The sequence below is a fragment of the Gavialis gangeticus genome, unplaced genomic scaffold (genome assembly GCF_001723915.1).
Source record: "Gavialis gangeticus isolate Ggan-Ray unplaced genomic scaffold, GavGan_comp1, whole genome shotgun sequence".
NCBI lineage: Eukaryota > Metazoa > Chordata > Crocodylia > Gavialidae > Gavialis > Gavialis gangeticus.
In genome coordinates this window covers 52478257-52491939 of record NW_017728996.1, presented here as the reverse complement: position 1 = coordinate 52491939, position 13683 = coordinate 52478257, and the positions used below count along the sequence as shown (strand labels likewise).

General features: G+C 44.2%; 1 protein-coding gene and 1 non-coding gene across 3 annotated transcripts in view; one reads left to right on the top strand and one right to left on the bottom strand.

Moving 5' to 3' along the window:
* The window catches only part of MYO9A (myosin IXA), a 382153-nt gene that overhangs the window by 14800 nt on the left and 353670 nt on the right, over positions 1-13683 (bottom strand). For both annotated transcript variants that reach the window (XM_019504515.1, XM_019504516.1), the window contains exons 29-37: positions 12654-12811; positions 10629-10852; positions 9910-10026; positions 8138-8326; positions 5044-5100; positions 3939-4050; positions 3069-3130; positions 1165-1357; positions 362-490 (exon numbers count right to left, since the gene is read on the bottom strand). In XM_019504515.1, the coding sequence (XP_019360060.1) occupies positions 362-490; positions 1165-1357; positions 3069-3130; positions 3939-4050; positions 5044-5100; positions 8138-8326; positions 9910-10026; positions 10629-10852; positions 12654-12811 (1241 nt within the window). The remainder of the gene's footprint in view (positions 1-361; positions 491-1164; positions 1358-3068; positions 3131-3938; positions 4051-5043; positions 5101-8137; positions 8327-9909; positions 10027-10628; positions 10853-12653; positions 12812-13683) is intronic.
* On the top strand, positions 8635-8706 carry TRNAL-UAG. The gene has a single exon. It is a non-coding gene; the product is annotated as a tRNA-Leu (tRNA).

The following is a 13683-nucleotide window of genomic DNA, read 5'->3' as shown; positions in this document are numbered from 1 at the left end:
GGTGTATGGTGGGGTGTAGAAGGATGCCAAAGTGAGCGGGACACTGGAGAAGCTGAGCAGGATCCTTGGCAGCTGCAGCTGCAAGAGTCCCACCCAGAAGTTGCGCACTGGCTGGCCCGGGCTCTTCCGCCCACGTGGAGCAAGGTGTGATAAAGTATGTTGGCGGGGGTTGTACGTTAACATGGGCGCCTCGCTCCCACCCTTGTGGGAAGAAGGGCTGGGTAGGGTGCAATTAGTCGGTGGGTGCCGTGGCCCAGATGAAAGTGCCTGGTGAGCTAGATTTGGCCTGCCAGTTGTATTTTGCCTTCCCCTGCACTACTCTCTGCTACCGGTCTTCTAGATTAGCCCAGACATTCCTTACCCATAGCTCGCAGGAATTCCTCATAGAGTTCGAAGGTCATGAGAGGATTAGGCAAATCTCTCAGCCACTGTTTGAACACACTGGCAATGACGTGAATGTTGTAGTCATCTAGATTCACATTGTCAATATCTATTCACAAAAGGAAGTGAGAGTGGGTGGAGTGGAAAGAATTCAAAGAAAATAATTCCACATAATCAGTTTTGAGACATAGGACAAGCCAATCTTTTCGTATTGGTGCAATAACCAATGCTAGTGCAAATACTGACTTAAAAGAAAGAATTTTTAATCCAACACCATACACCATGCAGTAGCCACGAGAAAATCCCTGGCTTCTGGTTTGTACTTTGGGCTCCTATACATGTACAGGGAGGCTGCTCCAACACACTGTCATTACTATGAATAGAGTCTGCTGGGGCATGGAAATTACCACACACCAGCAGACCACAGTCACGTGCATCAGCATCCTCGTGCTGAAAAATGGCAGTGGGGGTGCTTTAAATAAAGCTCATTCGACAAGCTTTAGTTAAAGTGCCCCCACCGCCATTTTTCAGTGGGGGGACACTAATACAACATGATGCTCTGGGCACTTTAATTAGCATGGCTCTCAGAGCTGCACTAATTAAAGTGCCACCCCTTGCCTCCCAGAGGACGTTTATAAACATCCTTTGTGTCCAAACCTTGGTTAACAAAAGCCAGAATGTATGCTGTTCCCTTTGAAACAGCCTGAAACCATTTCAAAGACAGCTTTCTGCTGCAGGATCAGGAGTACCCTTGGGTCCCCCACCAATCCTCCTGCACCCTACCTGTGTCAAGCCCTTGGCGGAGCTCCTTGATTTTATTGGTGGAACCAGACTTCCGATAAATGCCTTCAGTGTACAGCCCATGCATTTCAATGTAGTTGATGAGCTTCTCTACCACTACCGGTACCGCTCGCTCTTCGCTGGTCAGCCGGGAGAGTTCAACCCCAAATTGTCGCGAGGAAAGTTCTGGATCGTACTAACATGAGGAAAAATGGTGGAGTTTTAATTTGGTGGAAAAAGCATCAAGGCAATGCTGCTCAACTCCAGGGTGTCTCGGGACTGATAAACCACCATTCAAAGACAGGTCATCTTTTTAACTCAAATTCCAGGGGGTCTCAACGCATTCATCCAATAAATCTAACTTAAGGCACAGGAAGAGAGCTGAGGCTTGCACATGGTGTTTTTGATATATGATACCACTCTTACAGTGTTGCATGCATCTTCCTGATTTTATAAGCAGAATTGAGTTACTTTACCTGGTTTTTAAGCATTTTGTGTCCTTGTATCTGACACCTAATCATGTTATTTACTAATGACAACTGATGCCATAACTAAGTACTAGCTGTACAACTAGGAAAACAATGGGACTGCCCCAAATCTATGGGCTCATCAGTATAAGCACGCTGGTTTGGCTGCAGCCGAGTGGTTTACAGCCAGAAAGGTAGCAAGAAAGAAATAAAAACACTCAGTCCAAAGAAACCTTTCTCGAATACAACAGCTACTTGGTGTAAGTTCATTTTCAGAACACCAGAGAAGAAACAGGAACCAATTTGCCTAGTTAATCTTTAGGATTTGGAATAGGGTGACCATATGTCCCATTTTGGCTGGGACAGTCCTGGATTTCGTAGGGCATTCCAGTGTCCCGGCTGGTTTATGAGAATTGAGGTAAAAGGGGGGCTAGGGCCAGGGCTCAGATACCTGTGCAGAGCCAGCTGGGATAGCGAAGTGGGGCAGGGTGGGACAGCACAGAGGTCTGCACCTGGTTCCTTCCCCTGTGCCCAGAGGCTGGACCTGGCTGGGAGCCACTCCTGTGCAGTGACCCCCCAGGGTGCACTAGCTTGTGTATGCAGCCACATAACACTTCCCCCACACTGCCAGCAGCCTTGTGCCCTGCTGCTGCAGCCACTGCTGAGGCCTGGGCTGTGCATAAGAGCTCTGGGCAGCTGCTAGTGGTGGTGCGGGAAGCATCCTGTGGCCGTGCAGCACAGGCTGGCAGAGTTATTATTGTAGAGACACAGGATACACACTGTCAGTGTGATTGGAAACATTGCTGAGAAATTCTCTCAAAGCAAACACATTTGAATATGCATTCAAGATTTAACAAAAAAGGGATCTAGATCCTTTTGCATGAACATCTAGTTATGCCCAGAAAAAGGTATGATCACTCTGGGATAACACACAAAGTCTCCTTTGTACGTTGTCACTGGCTGCAAGAATATTAAGTATGATAAAAGAACCAAGGTTCACTCACTAACAAAGATCTTACATGCAAAGGAAAAAAAGCAGTATCATAGGTTGGCGAATATAACAGCAGCAGATATCCAAGGCCTTAGGTAGGCTCCTGGTATGATCTATTCCACAATGTGCATTACAAAAGTCAGATCTGCTGAATTCTAATGACAGTTATAGTTTGAATTCCCCTAAAATGCTGTTAAATGAGGCAAGCTCCTACTGCTGGCAAGAATATTAAAGGCTCAGGGAGCAGACAACTGGTGCAGTAGGTGCCGCATGAAAACATTACAGCCCTGCAGTTGCCTGAAGGAGCGAGCTCATCTCTGCAGCTAAGACACACATGAGCATGCAACCTGGTATTCTACTAGGGTCACCCGCTCCTTAACACCCTAATTAAAACTGAGATCGAGGAGATCAAGGTATCTAGCCCAACAGGTGGAATGAGCCGGTCTTACCTTTTTGGAGCACTTGGTTGTAGTTTTAAGACAGCACTTCTTGTGACAAGCGTACTTACATACTGCAATAATGAAAAACAATACTGCTGAGTATTTCACACCTTCAAATCTCTCCACAGCCAATACTCCTCTGGCTACAGTGGCTTTACTAACTTGTCAGGAGTTACTGGACAGTATGAGCTTTACAGCCTTTTGACTGACATTTTTGTCCCAAATTTTAATGTCAGGTCTCAACAGTGCACAGAGTCTTCACGAATGAAAACCAACCGTTTTATTTCAAAAAACCCACATCAAAACTGAAAGTTTGGAAACATTTATAAGTCTGGTGGATCAGTTCAGAAGATATGTTGTGCATTTAGATATTTCAGCCCTTTCTTTCTGATCAAAGAGCCACCAGGAAAATTAGCACACTCTGTCCTAAAATTGGACCATTTCCTGGGCTCAATCACCTCAAATGTAACTCTTCTAAATTGAATTAATCAGTCTTGGGCACAAAGAGGCATTAGAAATGTGGCAGGATCAGACCAGGTGACTATAGCTCAGATCTTATTTCCTTCTCATATTTTTCTCATTCATCTTACTGTCGCTGTAAAAGGCTAATTAAAATCATCTTGCCTGGGTTCGAGACTCAGCAATAGACTTACAGTGCCATGACAGAGATTCAGGTATAGTTCTGACAAGGGGCCTCTCTCTTCTCCCCACCCACCACTGGTTGATATCAGGAGCCCCTAGATGGGTCCCAAAGGGTTCCTGTTCTGATGGCTGCAGAGTGCGTGGGTAGGGAGAGCGAAATAATAGTGGGCATCATTAGGAGCACAGAAGGCATCACCAGGAAGCAAATCCAAGAAAGGCTAAACAGTCCATGCTCACATTTACAAACAGAAGCTCTGTCCATTATCCAGATCAAGGAGGAGCAGTACTCGCAGTAAGTGGGAATGCTGTACTGGGTTGCCTTAAAGATGTGACCATTATGTTCTTCAACCTGCAAAAAAAGGAGGATAAAAGATTCAGAAACAAAAGGGAAACAGAGGCGCAAACTGGTTTAAACCGAGGGTACAGCAGACTGAACAACTAATGTCAATATCCAAGGATCCTGAAATCAAGTATTATAATAACTGTACATCGACAGGGCCCCCCACCCCCTGCCCAAGTGCAGCCAAGCCATTGCAATTTTTACCTTGTTTCATTCAGGGCTAAAGGTACAGTGCTTTAGCGCATTTGTACTGCTACAGGAGCATGCAGACTTAACAGTTAAAGCCTAACTATAGATGGGTACTCCTAAGTAACAGCTCACTTTCTGCTTTTAAATAACTTAAAAGTTATGTTTTTTGTCCACAGCCCAAGTGAAGCAGTCAAACATCAAACTTTGACAGTTGCTGGCTCTTTCTGGGGAGGAATGAATTCACGAGAGACCTTAGCTAGAGATTTTCATAAAGAAGTGCATGCTTTTGTTTAAACATTGTATTTTTATCTGCTACCAGCAAAGGAAATTGGAATTAGACTGCACTAAACTGAAAGACAATGACAGACAGACACAAAGGTGAGACTAGTTCATTTAGTTAGCCTAGTGCACAGCTAGCAGGCTTCTTTCTTTGGGATTTGCATTTACTAAGGTACAATCTACCCACTGAGACTGCCTTCACCACAATTCCTTTATCGATCATTCAAATGTGCAGACTTCAGTTCTTTAACAGTGCAGTACATGTTACATATATTACACAATTAATGGGTTAATCGTGCAATAAGTTTAGACTAGCCACATGTGCAAAGTAATCATCATACAACTAACTGATTAATTGCATAATAAAGTTGGACCTGCTACATGGGCAAAGTAATTATCATGCAATAAAAATGGTTCTTCAGCTATAAAACGAGCCAACCAGCTACAAAGTTAGTGTTTGAAAATGTGTAGAACTAGTTTCTATCCAGCTTTCATTTGAATGTGTAGCCCTAAAGTTCAGAGATTGCAACTTACCACATCTGCTTCTTTTTTCCTTCTCTTTTTTCTCTCTGTTTTTGGCACCTGTGAGGGCTAAAAAGAGATTTAAGAGAATTAAAGCAGAGACTAACAGTTTCACTTCAAAGTCAGCTAAATTCTTGAATTTCTCCTCTTCCTTCTCTTTACCCTGAACTACACATTCAGGCCCAGTGATACTTAATGCAATTCATGCTGATAAAAATGAAGGGCTCTCTGGAGTCAGGAAGAAGCAGCTCTCCCACACTGCACTATCAATCCTCTGTCATGCCAGTCTTCACCATCCCTATAAGCTCTATCACTGCACCTCAGTCCAGTCCTGCAGCTCGCTCAGACATTCCAAGTCCTAGCACATCTCTCCAGTTCTGCCTGTGCACCTTTGTCTTCCAGGCAAACGCATTGTAGGTAAAAATTGAATAAGAACCAGGAGACACAATCCCATTTCCAAAAATCAGCAGGAATAAGTTGTCCATTATCAAAAGCCTTTGCTTTGCCTAAGAGTCCCAAGAGTTGAAAAACCATCATAGCAAATTCAGATTGTGGGTAGCAGGCAAATACAACATGACAGCAGAGACAGCTATGGCCAACATTTGCAATGACTCACGGGGCATTTGTACACGTCACATTTTTTGCCCTTTCTTGTGATGGAATGGCGTGACTGCTTGCACAAGTGGGTTTTCAGGATGCTTTAAAAGTCTTCCTGGTGCATTAAACTAAAACTCCTCGGACGTAGTTTAGTTTGGCTTGCCATGAATTAAAGTGTCGCATCCATGGATTCATTGTGTGCAAACACAAAGGCACTCAAAAATGTGTAATGAGCCTCTTTATCCACCAGATGGTGCTGCCACTTTTTTGCAGTTCACCTGTTCCAATTGCTGCTGCTTTTTTTTTTTTCTTGTGCCACATGAAAGCTCCCTGTTCCCACAGCTGTGTGGCAGGGCACAAGGTGGGCGGCCCCAGGCCAGGGGGGCAGAGGGGACTGTCCCGCTCTCCTTCAGCACCAGCTGGGGACTGGACTTAATTAATTCGAAAACCTAGTATGTACAAACACTTATGTGATGCTCCGAAACAAGTTTAAATTTTATAAACCTATTTAATTTAATGAGGATTAAACCCCATGATGTGTACAGGTGCTCAAGAGTTCCTGGCCTGCAGAGGTTGTTGGCTATGGTTGCTTTCCCTGCAACTACTAGATACTTCCAGCCTGGCTTGAGATCCAGTAGTTGTTTGCCCTGCAAGGACAAAGGGGCAGGCAGCGGGAAGCCTGCATGTGTGAATGGCAATATAGAGGGCCCGGGACATGAATATTGCAGGTTCTGACTGCTCCACAGCCCTCTGTATGTTGCCCTGCTGTTCTGTAGCCAGAACAGTCACCTCCTCCCTGCTCCATTCTCTGAAGAGGCTTTTCAGCAGCAGCCATGGCTGAGTGGGTTGTGTAATCAATTCAATTCTTCTTCCCTTTACTTTCAAAGGAGTGTTCATATTCTGCTCTCTTACTGGGTTCATTCTCATATTGGCTTAGATGAAACTTTTCATTTTCAGATCCTGAAAGACTTAAAGCAGCAATGCTAAAATGAGGAGGGAAAGACCCTGAGAGAAGACTTTATTAGATAAATTTTAATGCTAAGTTAGAAATGTTTATATGTATATAACGAAATCAGAGAACAACAAATCACAGTGATGCATCAGTGTAACTGTTTACAGCTGGTTAGACAGCTTGGTTCAAGCAGTGAATAAGATAACAAGTGGAACCCAAGAGTACCTTGAGGTGCAAGTTGGAGACCTTTCTAAAACAATAACCCCCTTCATACGATTCTACCTCCATCACTTCTGTTACCTGACCTAACACATTAAGTCTACATGTGTCCAGTATCCATCAATAACAAGAAAAAAGAAAAGTTGCAGCTAGAGCCAAAAACAGAAAGAAAAAAGAGAAAGGAAGAGGACTCCTCTCCCCGTTATACTTATCACCTTATTACCCATTTTATTTTAAATCATCTAGGATACCTCAAATCTGTTCTAAACTTCCCCATGTCTTAAAAACCTAATACACTTGCTTTTACCATTTTAATCAAGGGCTCTTATTCAACCTAACACTTTAGCTTCACTAAAATCGGTCTATATGTCATTTGGTTTAAAGTTTCGCTTACATCTGAAGTTAAGTAAAATGTAAAACTTTCCAAAACTTCGGGCAACAGCTGGGCAGGTGGTCACCAGGACAGGACAGAGAAGCACAATGGAGAGAACATATTTAACATCAAGGCACAAGTGACCAGAGCAACAGGAGAGCAGAGGTACAGAAGATTGTCCGCCTGCTCTGGTGAATTCTGCGATATATTACTTCGTCTTCTCCCATCCTTGGAAGACGAAAAAAATTTTAGATTTACCAGAACGTGCCCAAGAGTCTGCGGTCTACCCACATTGGTAAAATCTTGTCCCTGGAGACATTTTCCACACATTGCCAACTGAAGAACTTCTGAGACAAAGCACGATGCCCATTTTTATTGGGAGCTAACTCCCAGCTTTGCTGTGAGGAGGAAGTCTAGTTTTTTTTAACTCGGAGGAAAAAGCATCAGTGAGCTAATTTGGTTGTGCTCTGAAAGTTCACGAGCCTCCATTTTAGCAAGTTTGCTGCATCATGTCCTGGACAGCCCCACTTCCAACAGCTGGTTGTCCACCTTTCTTCTGACGTCTCTGGAAATGACATCTTTTCCATTATCAAATGGAGAAAGAATTATTCCGAGTGAACTGTACTCATCATCAGCCAGGATGTTGTCAGTGCAGCTCAAATCCTTACTAAGATGCACTGCATTAATGAATAATCTAGCAGGAGGGAGCACTGGAGATACTGGATAGGTTCCAGAACTCATCAGTGACCTCTTAGCCTAAGCAGACACAGAAATGGGTGCCAAAGCTAAACAAATGCTGACTTTACTGAACAAAAGGAGGCAAACCTTCACTGGCAGGGTGGTTAAAGAAAAGGAGGCTCTTGCCACATTGGCAGCATCATGCCAGAGTGATGCAATTTATGAATCTGCCTGGCCCCATTTCAGTAAGGAGAAAGAAAACCTGGCAGTCCAGGTGCTATGTTTACCTTCACAGCAGCATAATCCAGAGGCTTGTATTCTATCATATATTCATCCAGAAATACTTTAAAGGTATTGACCCAGACTTTGACAGGTGATTCACTCCAGTCCCTCTGTTCAAGCCTCATGGTCTTTTCCAGAATTTGCTCGAACAAGGCATACAGGTCTTTATACCGGATGCTTTTCCCGTCATCCATCTTTTAAGGAAACAAAATGAGGAGGAAAAAGAACTTTTATACACAGGACTTTTCTACACTGCCTCATAACTGCTACTGCATCCTGACCGGTATTCCTGTGCTTTAAGTGGAAGGGTTGGATGTTTTATAGGACATATTTTAGAGCTCTTGGAAGTAAATGGCCATGTCTTGTAAAGTACAATGTGACTTTACACAAACACTTGAAGGGCAGAGAGTTCCAGAATACACCTGGTCGTGACAATACAACCAGTTCGACTGAAGCCACATTACACTGTACCCTAGCATAAAAGATCACCAGTCCACAGGGTAGCTTGTTGGTCTAGCGGTATGATTCTTGCTTTAGGTGCAAGAGGTCCTGGGTTCAAATCCCAGATGAGCCCAAGTTTTTAGGAGAGGAATTGGGGTCCTGGAGAGTAGGGAAACTGGGTGCCCAAAATGAGTGGGTGTTCCATAAAGAGACAATACAATCCCAACAAAAATTAAAGAGGGCAAGAGTGCTCAAAAGCCCCCCTGGCTCACCAAGGGCATTCAGGAATGCCCGATTGCCAAAAAGGAGGCATACACCCAGTGGAAGGGAGGAGTATACATCACCAAAGAGGAGTATACCTCCATTGTGCGGGTCTGTAGGGGGGCTGTTAGGAAATCTAAGGCAGATACGGAACTAGGGCAAGGATCAAGGACAACAAAAAGTCCTTTTTTAAATACATAGGGAGTGCGAAGGCGGCACTGGGTAATGTGGGACCCCTGCAGGATACACTAGACAATCTGGTGGTTGCACCAGAGGAAAAAGCAAACCTTTTTAACAATTTCTTTCTCTCCGTTTTTTTGTGCAGGGACCAGGACCCCCCCACCAAGATTCTGGATGGACTCAGGACAGACTCTGCCAGGCCTAGGGTCAGGGAGGACAGAGTTAGGGAACTTCTGGAGGGGCTGGACGTGTTCAGATCAGCAGGTCCAGACTCTCTCCACCCCAGGGTGCTGAGGGAATTGGCAGGCGGTATTGCGGGGCCCTTGGCACGGCTTTACAAGCACTCGTGGTGCTCTGGCCAGGTGCCGGATGACTGGAAGAGGGCCAATGTGGTCCTCATCTTCAAAAAAGGGAGGAGGGAAGACCTGGGCAACTATAGGCCCATTAGTCTTACTTTGATCCTGGGGAAGCTCTTTGAGCACCTCATAAAAACCTGATGTATGAGGCTAAGTACCACTGCCCTGCGACAGTGTGGAGGGGGTATTCCTGCTGAGAAACGTAAGATCAGGAAATCATTCTTGCAGATGCATACCTTTACTGAAGCAAAAAGCATCTGGGTAGAAGGTAGGAGTGTGCTGCTTTATAGGTATATCCAGAAGCAGGAAGAGTGCACACATTACATGGAATACACAGTTTGAATCCAAGAGAACTGGTTTCCCTCCTTCCCCCATTTTTCAATGCCCTAAAAAATTTTGCCAATGTTTCCACGATGCATTTAAACCCAAAGCTGAGTTGAGTGCCTTCATGAAAAGTGGGGACTCTTTTCTTCTTCCCCATAGAAAGGATCTACAAGCTCCAGACTTAACCATTTCCTGCCACATGAAAGCTCACTTACCGCCAAAGCTGATGAGTAAAAGCTGAAGATATTTTGCCGGAATTCTTTCAATGCTTTCTTAAACACAACATCTACAAGGGTGTCCTTTTTGCTGTCCTCGTTATCCAAATCATTCATCTGGGAACCACAGAAAAAAAAATGACCACATGAATTCTACGTGGCAATCTCACTTGTGCTTTAACAAAGCTTTGCATAAAATAAAGTAATATTAAAGCTTACGTGCCCTGTTATAAGCAAATTATTTGATAAGAATAGGTTATTAACAGCATATACTTTCTCATTTCTGTATGCTTTAGTGCTTAGAAAATACTTCCATAGTCACTTTCTTGCTCAGCTAGCGAGCCAATTAGTTACAAAAGTATGTAACAATCTTATTTTGTCCTAATGGCAGCAGACTTAAAACAGCCCTTTGGCTGATCCATTGTTTTCCTTCCAACTGAACTAACAGGAATGTTTTTCCCAGTACTAAAATGCCTGGATTAATTAACACTGTCTGCTAGGTTAACAATGGCTAGAATTTAATATAGCAATAGTCAAGCTTACAAGCTTTTGACCTACAATTGCAGTCTCAAATATGGTATTAACATTTCCACAGCTGGACTCAATACAGCAATCCTATCATAAGATGTGACCCCGACTCTAAGCAACAGAGGACAGTGACATTTTGTCTGCTACCTATTCTCTGCTGTGTTTTTGCTGACCTTGACAAAGGCCTGTACCTTTTTCAGGAGAAACTCATCCATGCTTTTCAAGTCACTGGCACTGGTTATGATCTGAAGAGAATCATTCTGCCACTGCACCGGCTCCAGGGCCACATTGCTGATCTTCACGCTGCGCTTGCGCTTCACTTTGGGAGATGGTTCTTTGTTCTCCTTGAATTCCCTTCTGTAGATGCCTGACAGCTCTGGGCTCCGTGGCGGTGTCAGATGATGTGGGCCCAGGTCTACAATCAACATAAGGTGGGAGGGGGGGTGGCGTGGTAAGAATAATGAAGTAGACTAAGCACAGTTCTTCTGGAGTGAGTGCCTTTCAGAAATGCTATAGTGATGTTCATTTATAATCAATTTTAGTTCTGCACCATAGGGTGCTGCAACACACACTGCTTTTCAGCAGCTTTGGCATCAAGTGTACTGTGTTTGCAAGCAATAGAAATGGCCTTTCCCAATGCTAGTACTGCATGCTCCACCTGGGACCTTCAAGTCAAGCTGGTTTGTCCGTTTCACCAACAATAAATGCAATGCGATTGGAAACTGGGTAACTGCTCTGCTGAGAAAGCTGGAGCCAGGAAAAAATCTAACTACTTCTCCCTGAGTGTCTTTCCAGTTGCACAACACAGTAACTGTATATAAGAAATCATCTTGTAATCTGATACGCCTCAGAGTGCGCTCATGGAGCAAATTTATAGGGGAGGGACCTGCCATGTCATTTTGTACTTATCACTTATCAGAGACAAGTTTCGCTTCTCTGTTACCCCCCTCCCATCCCCAGGTCAAATTGGTAAGACCCACCAGCCTCTAAGGGGTGCAGTGAGGGTTCATTATATGATGCTTGCACAGATTTGAAAATGGAGTCTTCTAAGCATGATAAAAACAGGTGCACTTTCCAACTCAGAAGTCTGGGCAAGCAGCTCTGTATAACAGAACACACACACCTTGCTCCACATCCCAGTTCTCCGGCATCCTGTGCAGTCTAGGAGTTGCTGGGAAATATGAGAAGGAAAGGCATTTTCTGCAGAGGTATTTTCTGCAGAAATCCTCAAACATTATACAAAAAAAAAAAGAGAATGAAGGTCCTTTGGCTGTTAGGATAAATGATAACTAGAGATCAAATATGAGATGTGCAATCCTTCAAGAGACCCAAGACCAAAGCTGTCAGATACTTGCAGCCATTTTGTAGCTGTCATACCCCATGTAGGGACTTCCTTTCTTTAAGTTATTGATGTATATATCTCTAATTTCAAATCCATCTTGAAAAAGGATGTGCGGGGGTGGGATTATGATATACCTTCAAGAGTAAATTGGATGCTTATCTTGCTGGGATCCTATGACCCCAGCTGACTTCCTGCCCTTCGGGCAGGGGGCTGGATTCGATGATCTTCTGAGGCCTCTTCCAGCCCTAATGTCTATGTCTATGAAATATAGCCTGATTTGTTAAAACTACTAGCGTGTTTCCTGTCTTCAACTTACTGACTATGTCATCACCCATCTCATTCGGAGAGACTCTGTTTCTGAGTTGGGAACCATTATCATTCTATCATCCTGACATACCATCTCATTTATTCACTATTACAAACTCAAGGATGCATTTTAGCCAGCTCTGGTACAGAATGTCAAAATGAGGATGTAAAATCTTTGTTTGATTTCCAGCAGTCTGCCACTACACATTTTACACAGGGTTGGCAACTGCCTGAAAAAAAGAAGCAAAAGCCAAAAAACAAAACAACCCCCCCCACCCAAGCAACCAAGAGCTTGATTAAAGTTTTGCCTCTGAAGGTAGACGTTGAAGGACAGACAAAGCAGGAGTGCAGCACCCTGCAAGGAGCGTTGTCTCAGGGTTTTGTAGCCCACAGAGCCCCATTATCCTCTCAGCTATGTGCTGCTGCTGCTGAATCCTATCTACTGCCTGTAATACTACCAGGTCACAGGTAGGCCTACAGTAGTTCTTTAGGGGTCTGTGCCAGGACAGGGAGTATGGGCCAGCAGCAGTAGCATGGGTGGGGGGACGGACAACCGTTCCCCATTTACCTTCTCCAAGCTGTAGGCCAGGAATCATCTCTCTGCCTGATGCCTCCTGCTCTGCATACAGCTCAAGCAGCTCGGACTGGGTAGCCAGCTTCTCTCTGGGAGTTTTTTTCTCTCCCTGTTTTCCTTTTGCCCAGAATTTCATCTTGGTTCGTTGAGGCCTGGAAATAAGAAGTATTTTATCTAAAACTAGCTCATTTCTGTTTCTAAACAATACAATCTGTACAAGCACTTCCTGGAAAGTTCATACAGTGACAAATTAGTAGGTATTCCTGTTCATCCTACTGTGTGCCTGGTCTTTTGAGATCAACAGGTATGTCATCAGCAGGTCTCAGAGACTGAGAAGGCCCTGCCAATTAAGTCTGCTGATACCTTTCAGGACCAGAAGTTTGCACAACTAGTGTGGACTTATCCTTAGCATCCAGTTTTGAGCTCTTGGTCTCTGGCAGGTATGATGGTGAACGGCAGGTGACTTGAGCAGTCACTGGAAAACTTTTGGCTTGGGAGCTCATCAGCAGACCCACATGGCAACCATGATCAATCTCAGTTCCCTTGGGGCATGCCACTGATGCAGTAGATAAGCCCAAGATGCCCAAAATGACTCGTTTAGTGGCCAGCCTAGCTGTAACCGATGGGAATTCTGTGTCCTGGATTCCAACGATTCGATTAGGAACAACACTTTCTTTGGAAGCTCCAGCTACTGTTTTTTCTTGATGACAGGTCGGGCTTACTTAATTCAGAAACATATACCAAATCATAACTGAAGATGTATTTACATTCAGTTTTAAAGGGAATTTGAAGAGATTTCCTTATAGAGAGATTTAATCACACTCTTTACTGAGAAAGGGGCCTTACACTGGATCCTTTATTAAGTGGCCTTGTATGTTTCATAGTTTCTAGGGTCGGAAGGGACCTGAGAAGATCATCTAGTCCGACCCCCTGCCATGGCCGGAAAGAGTACTGGGGTTAAACGACCCCAGCAAGGTGTTCATCTAACCTCTTCTTAAAAACCCCCAGGGTAGGAGCCTGCACC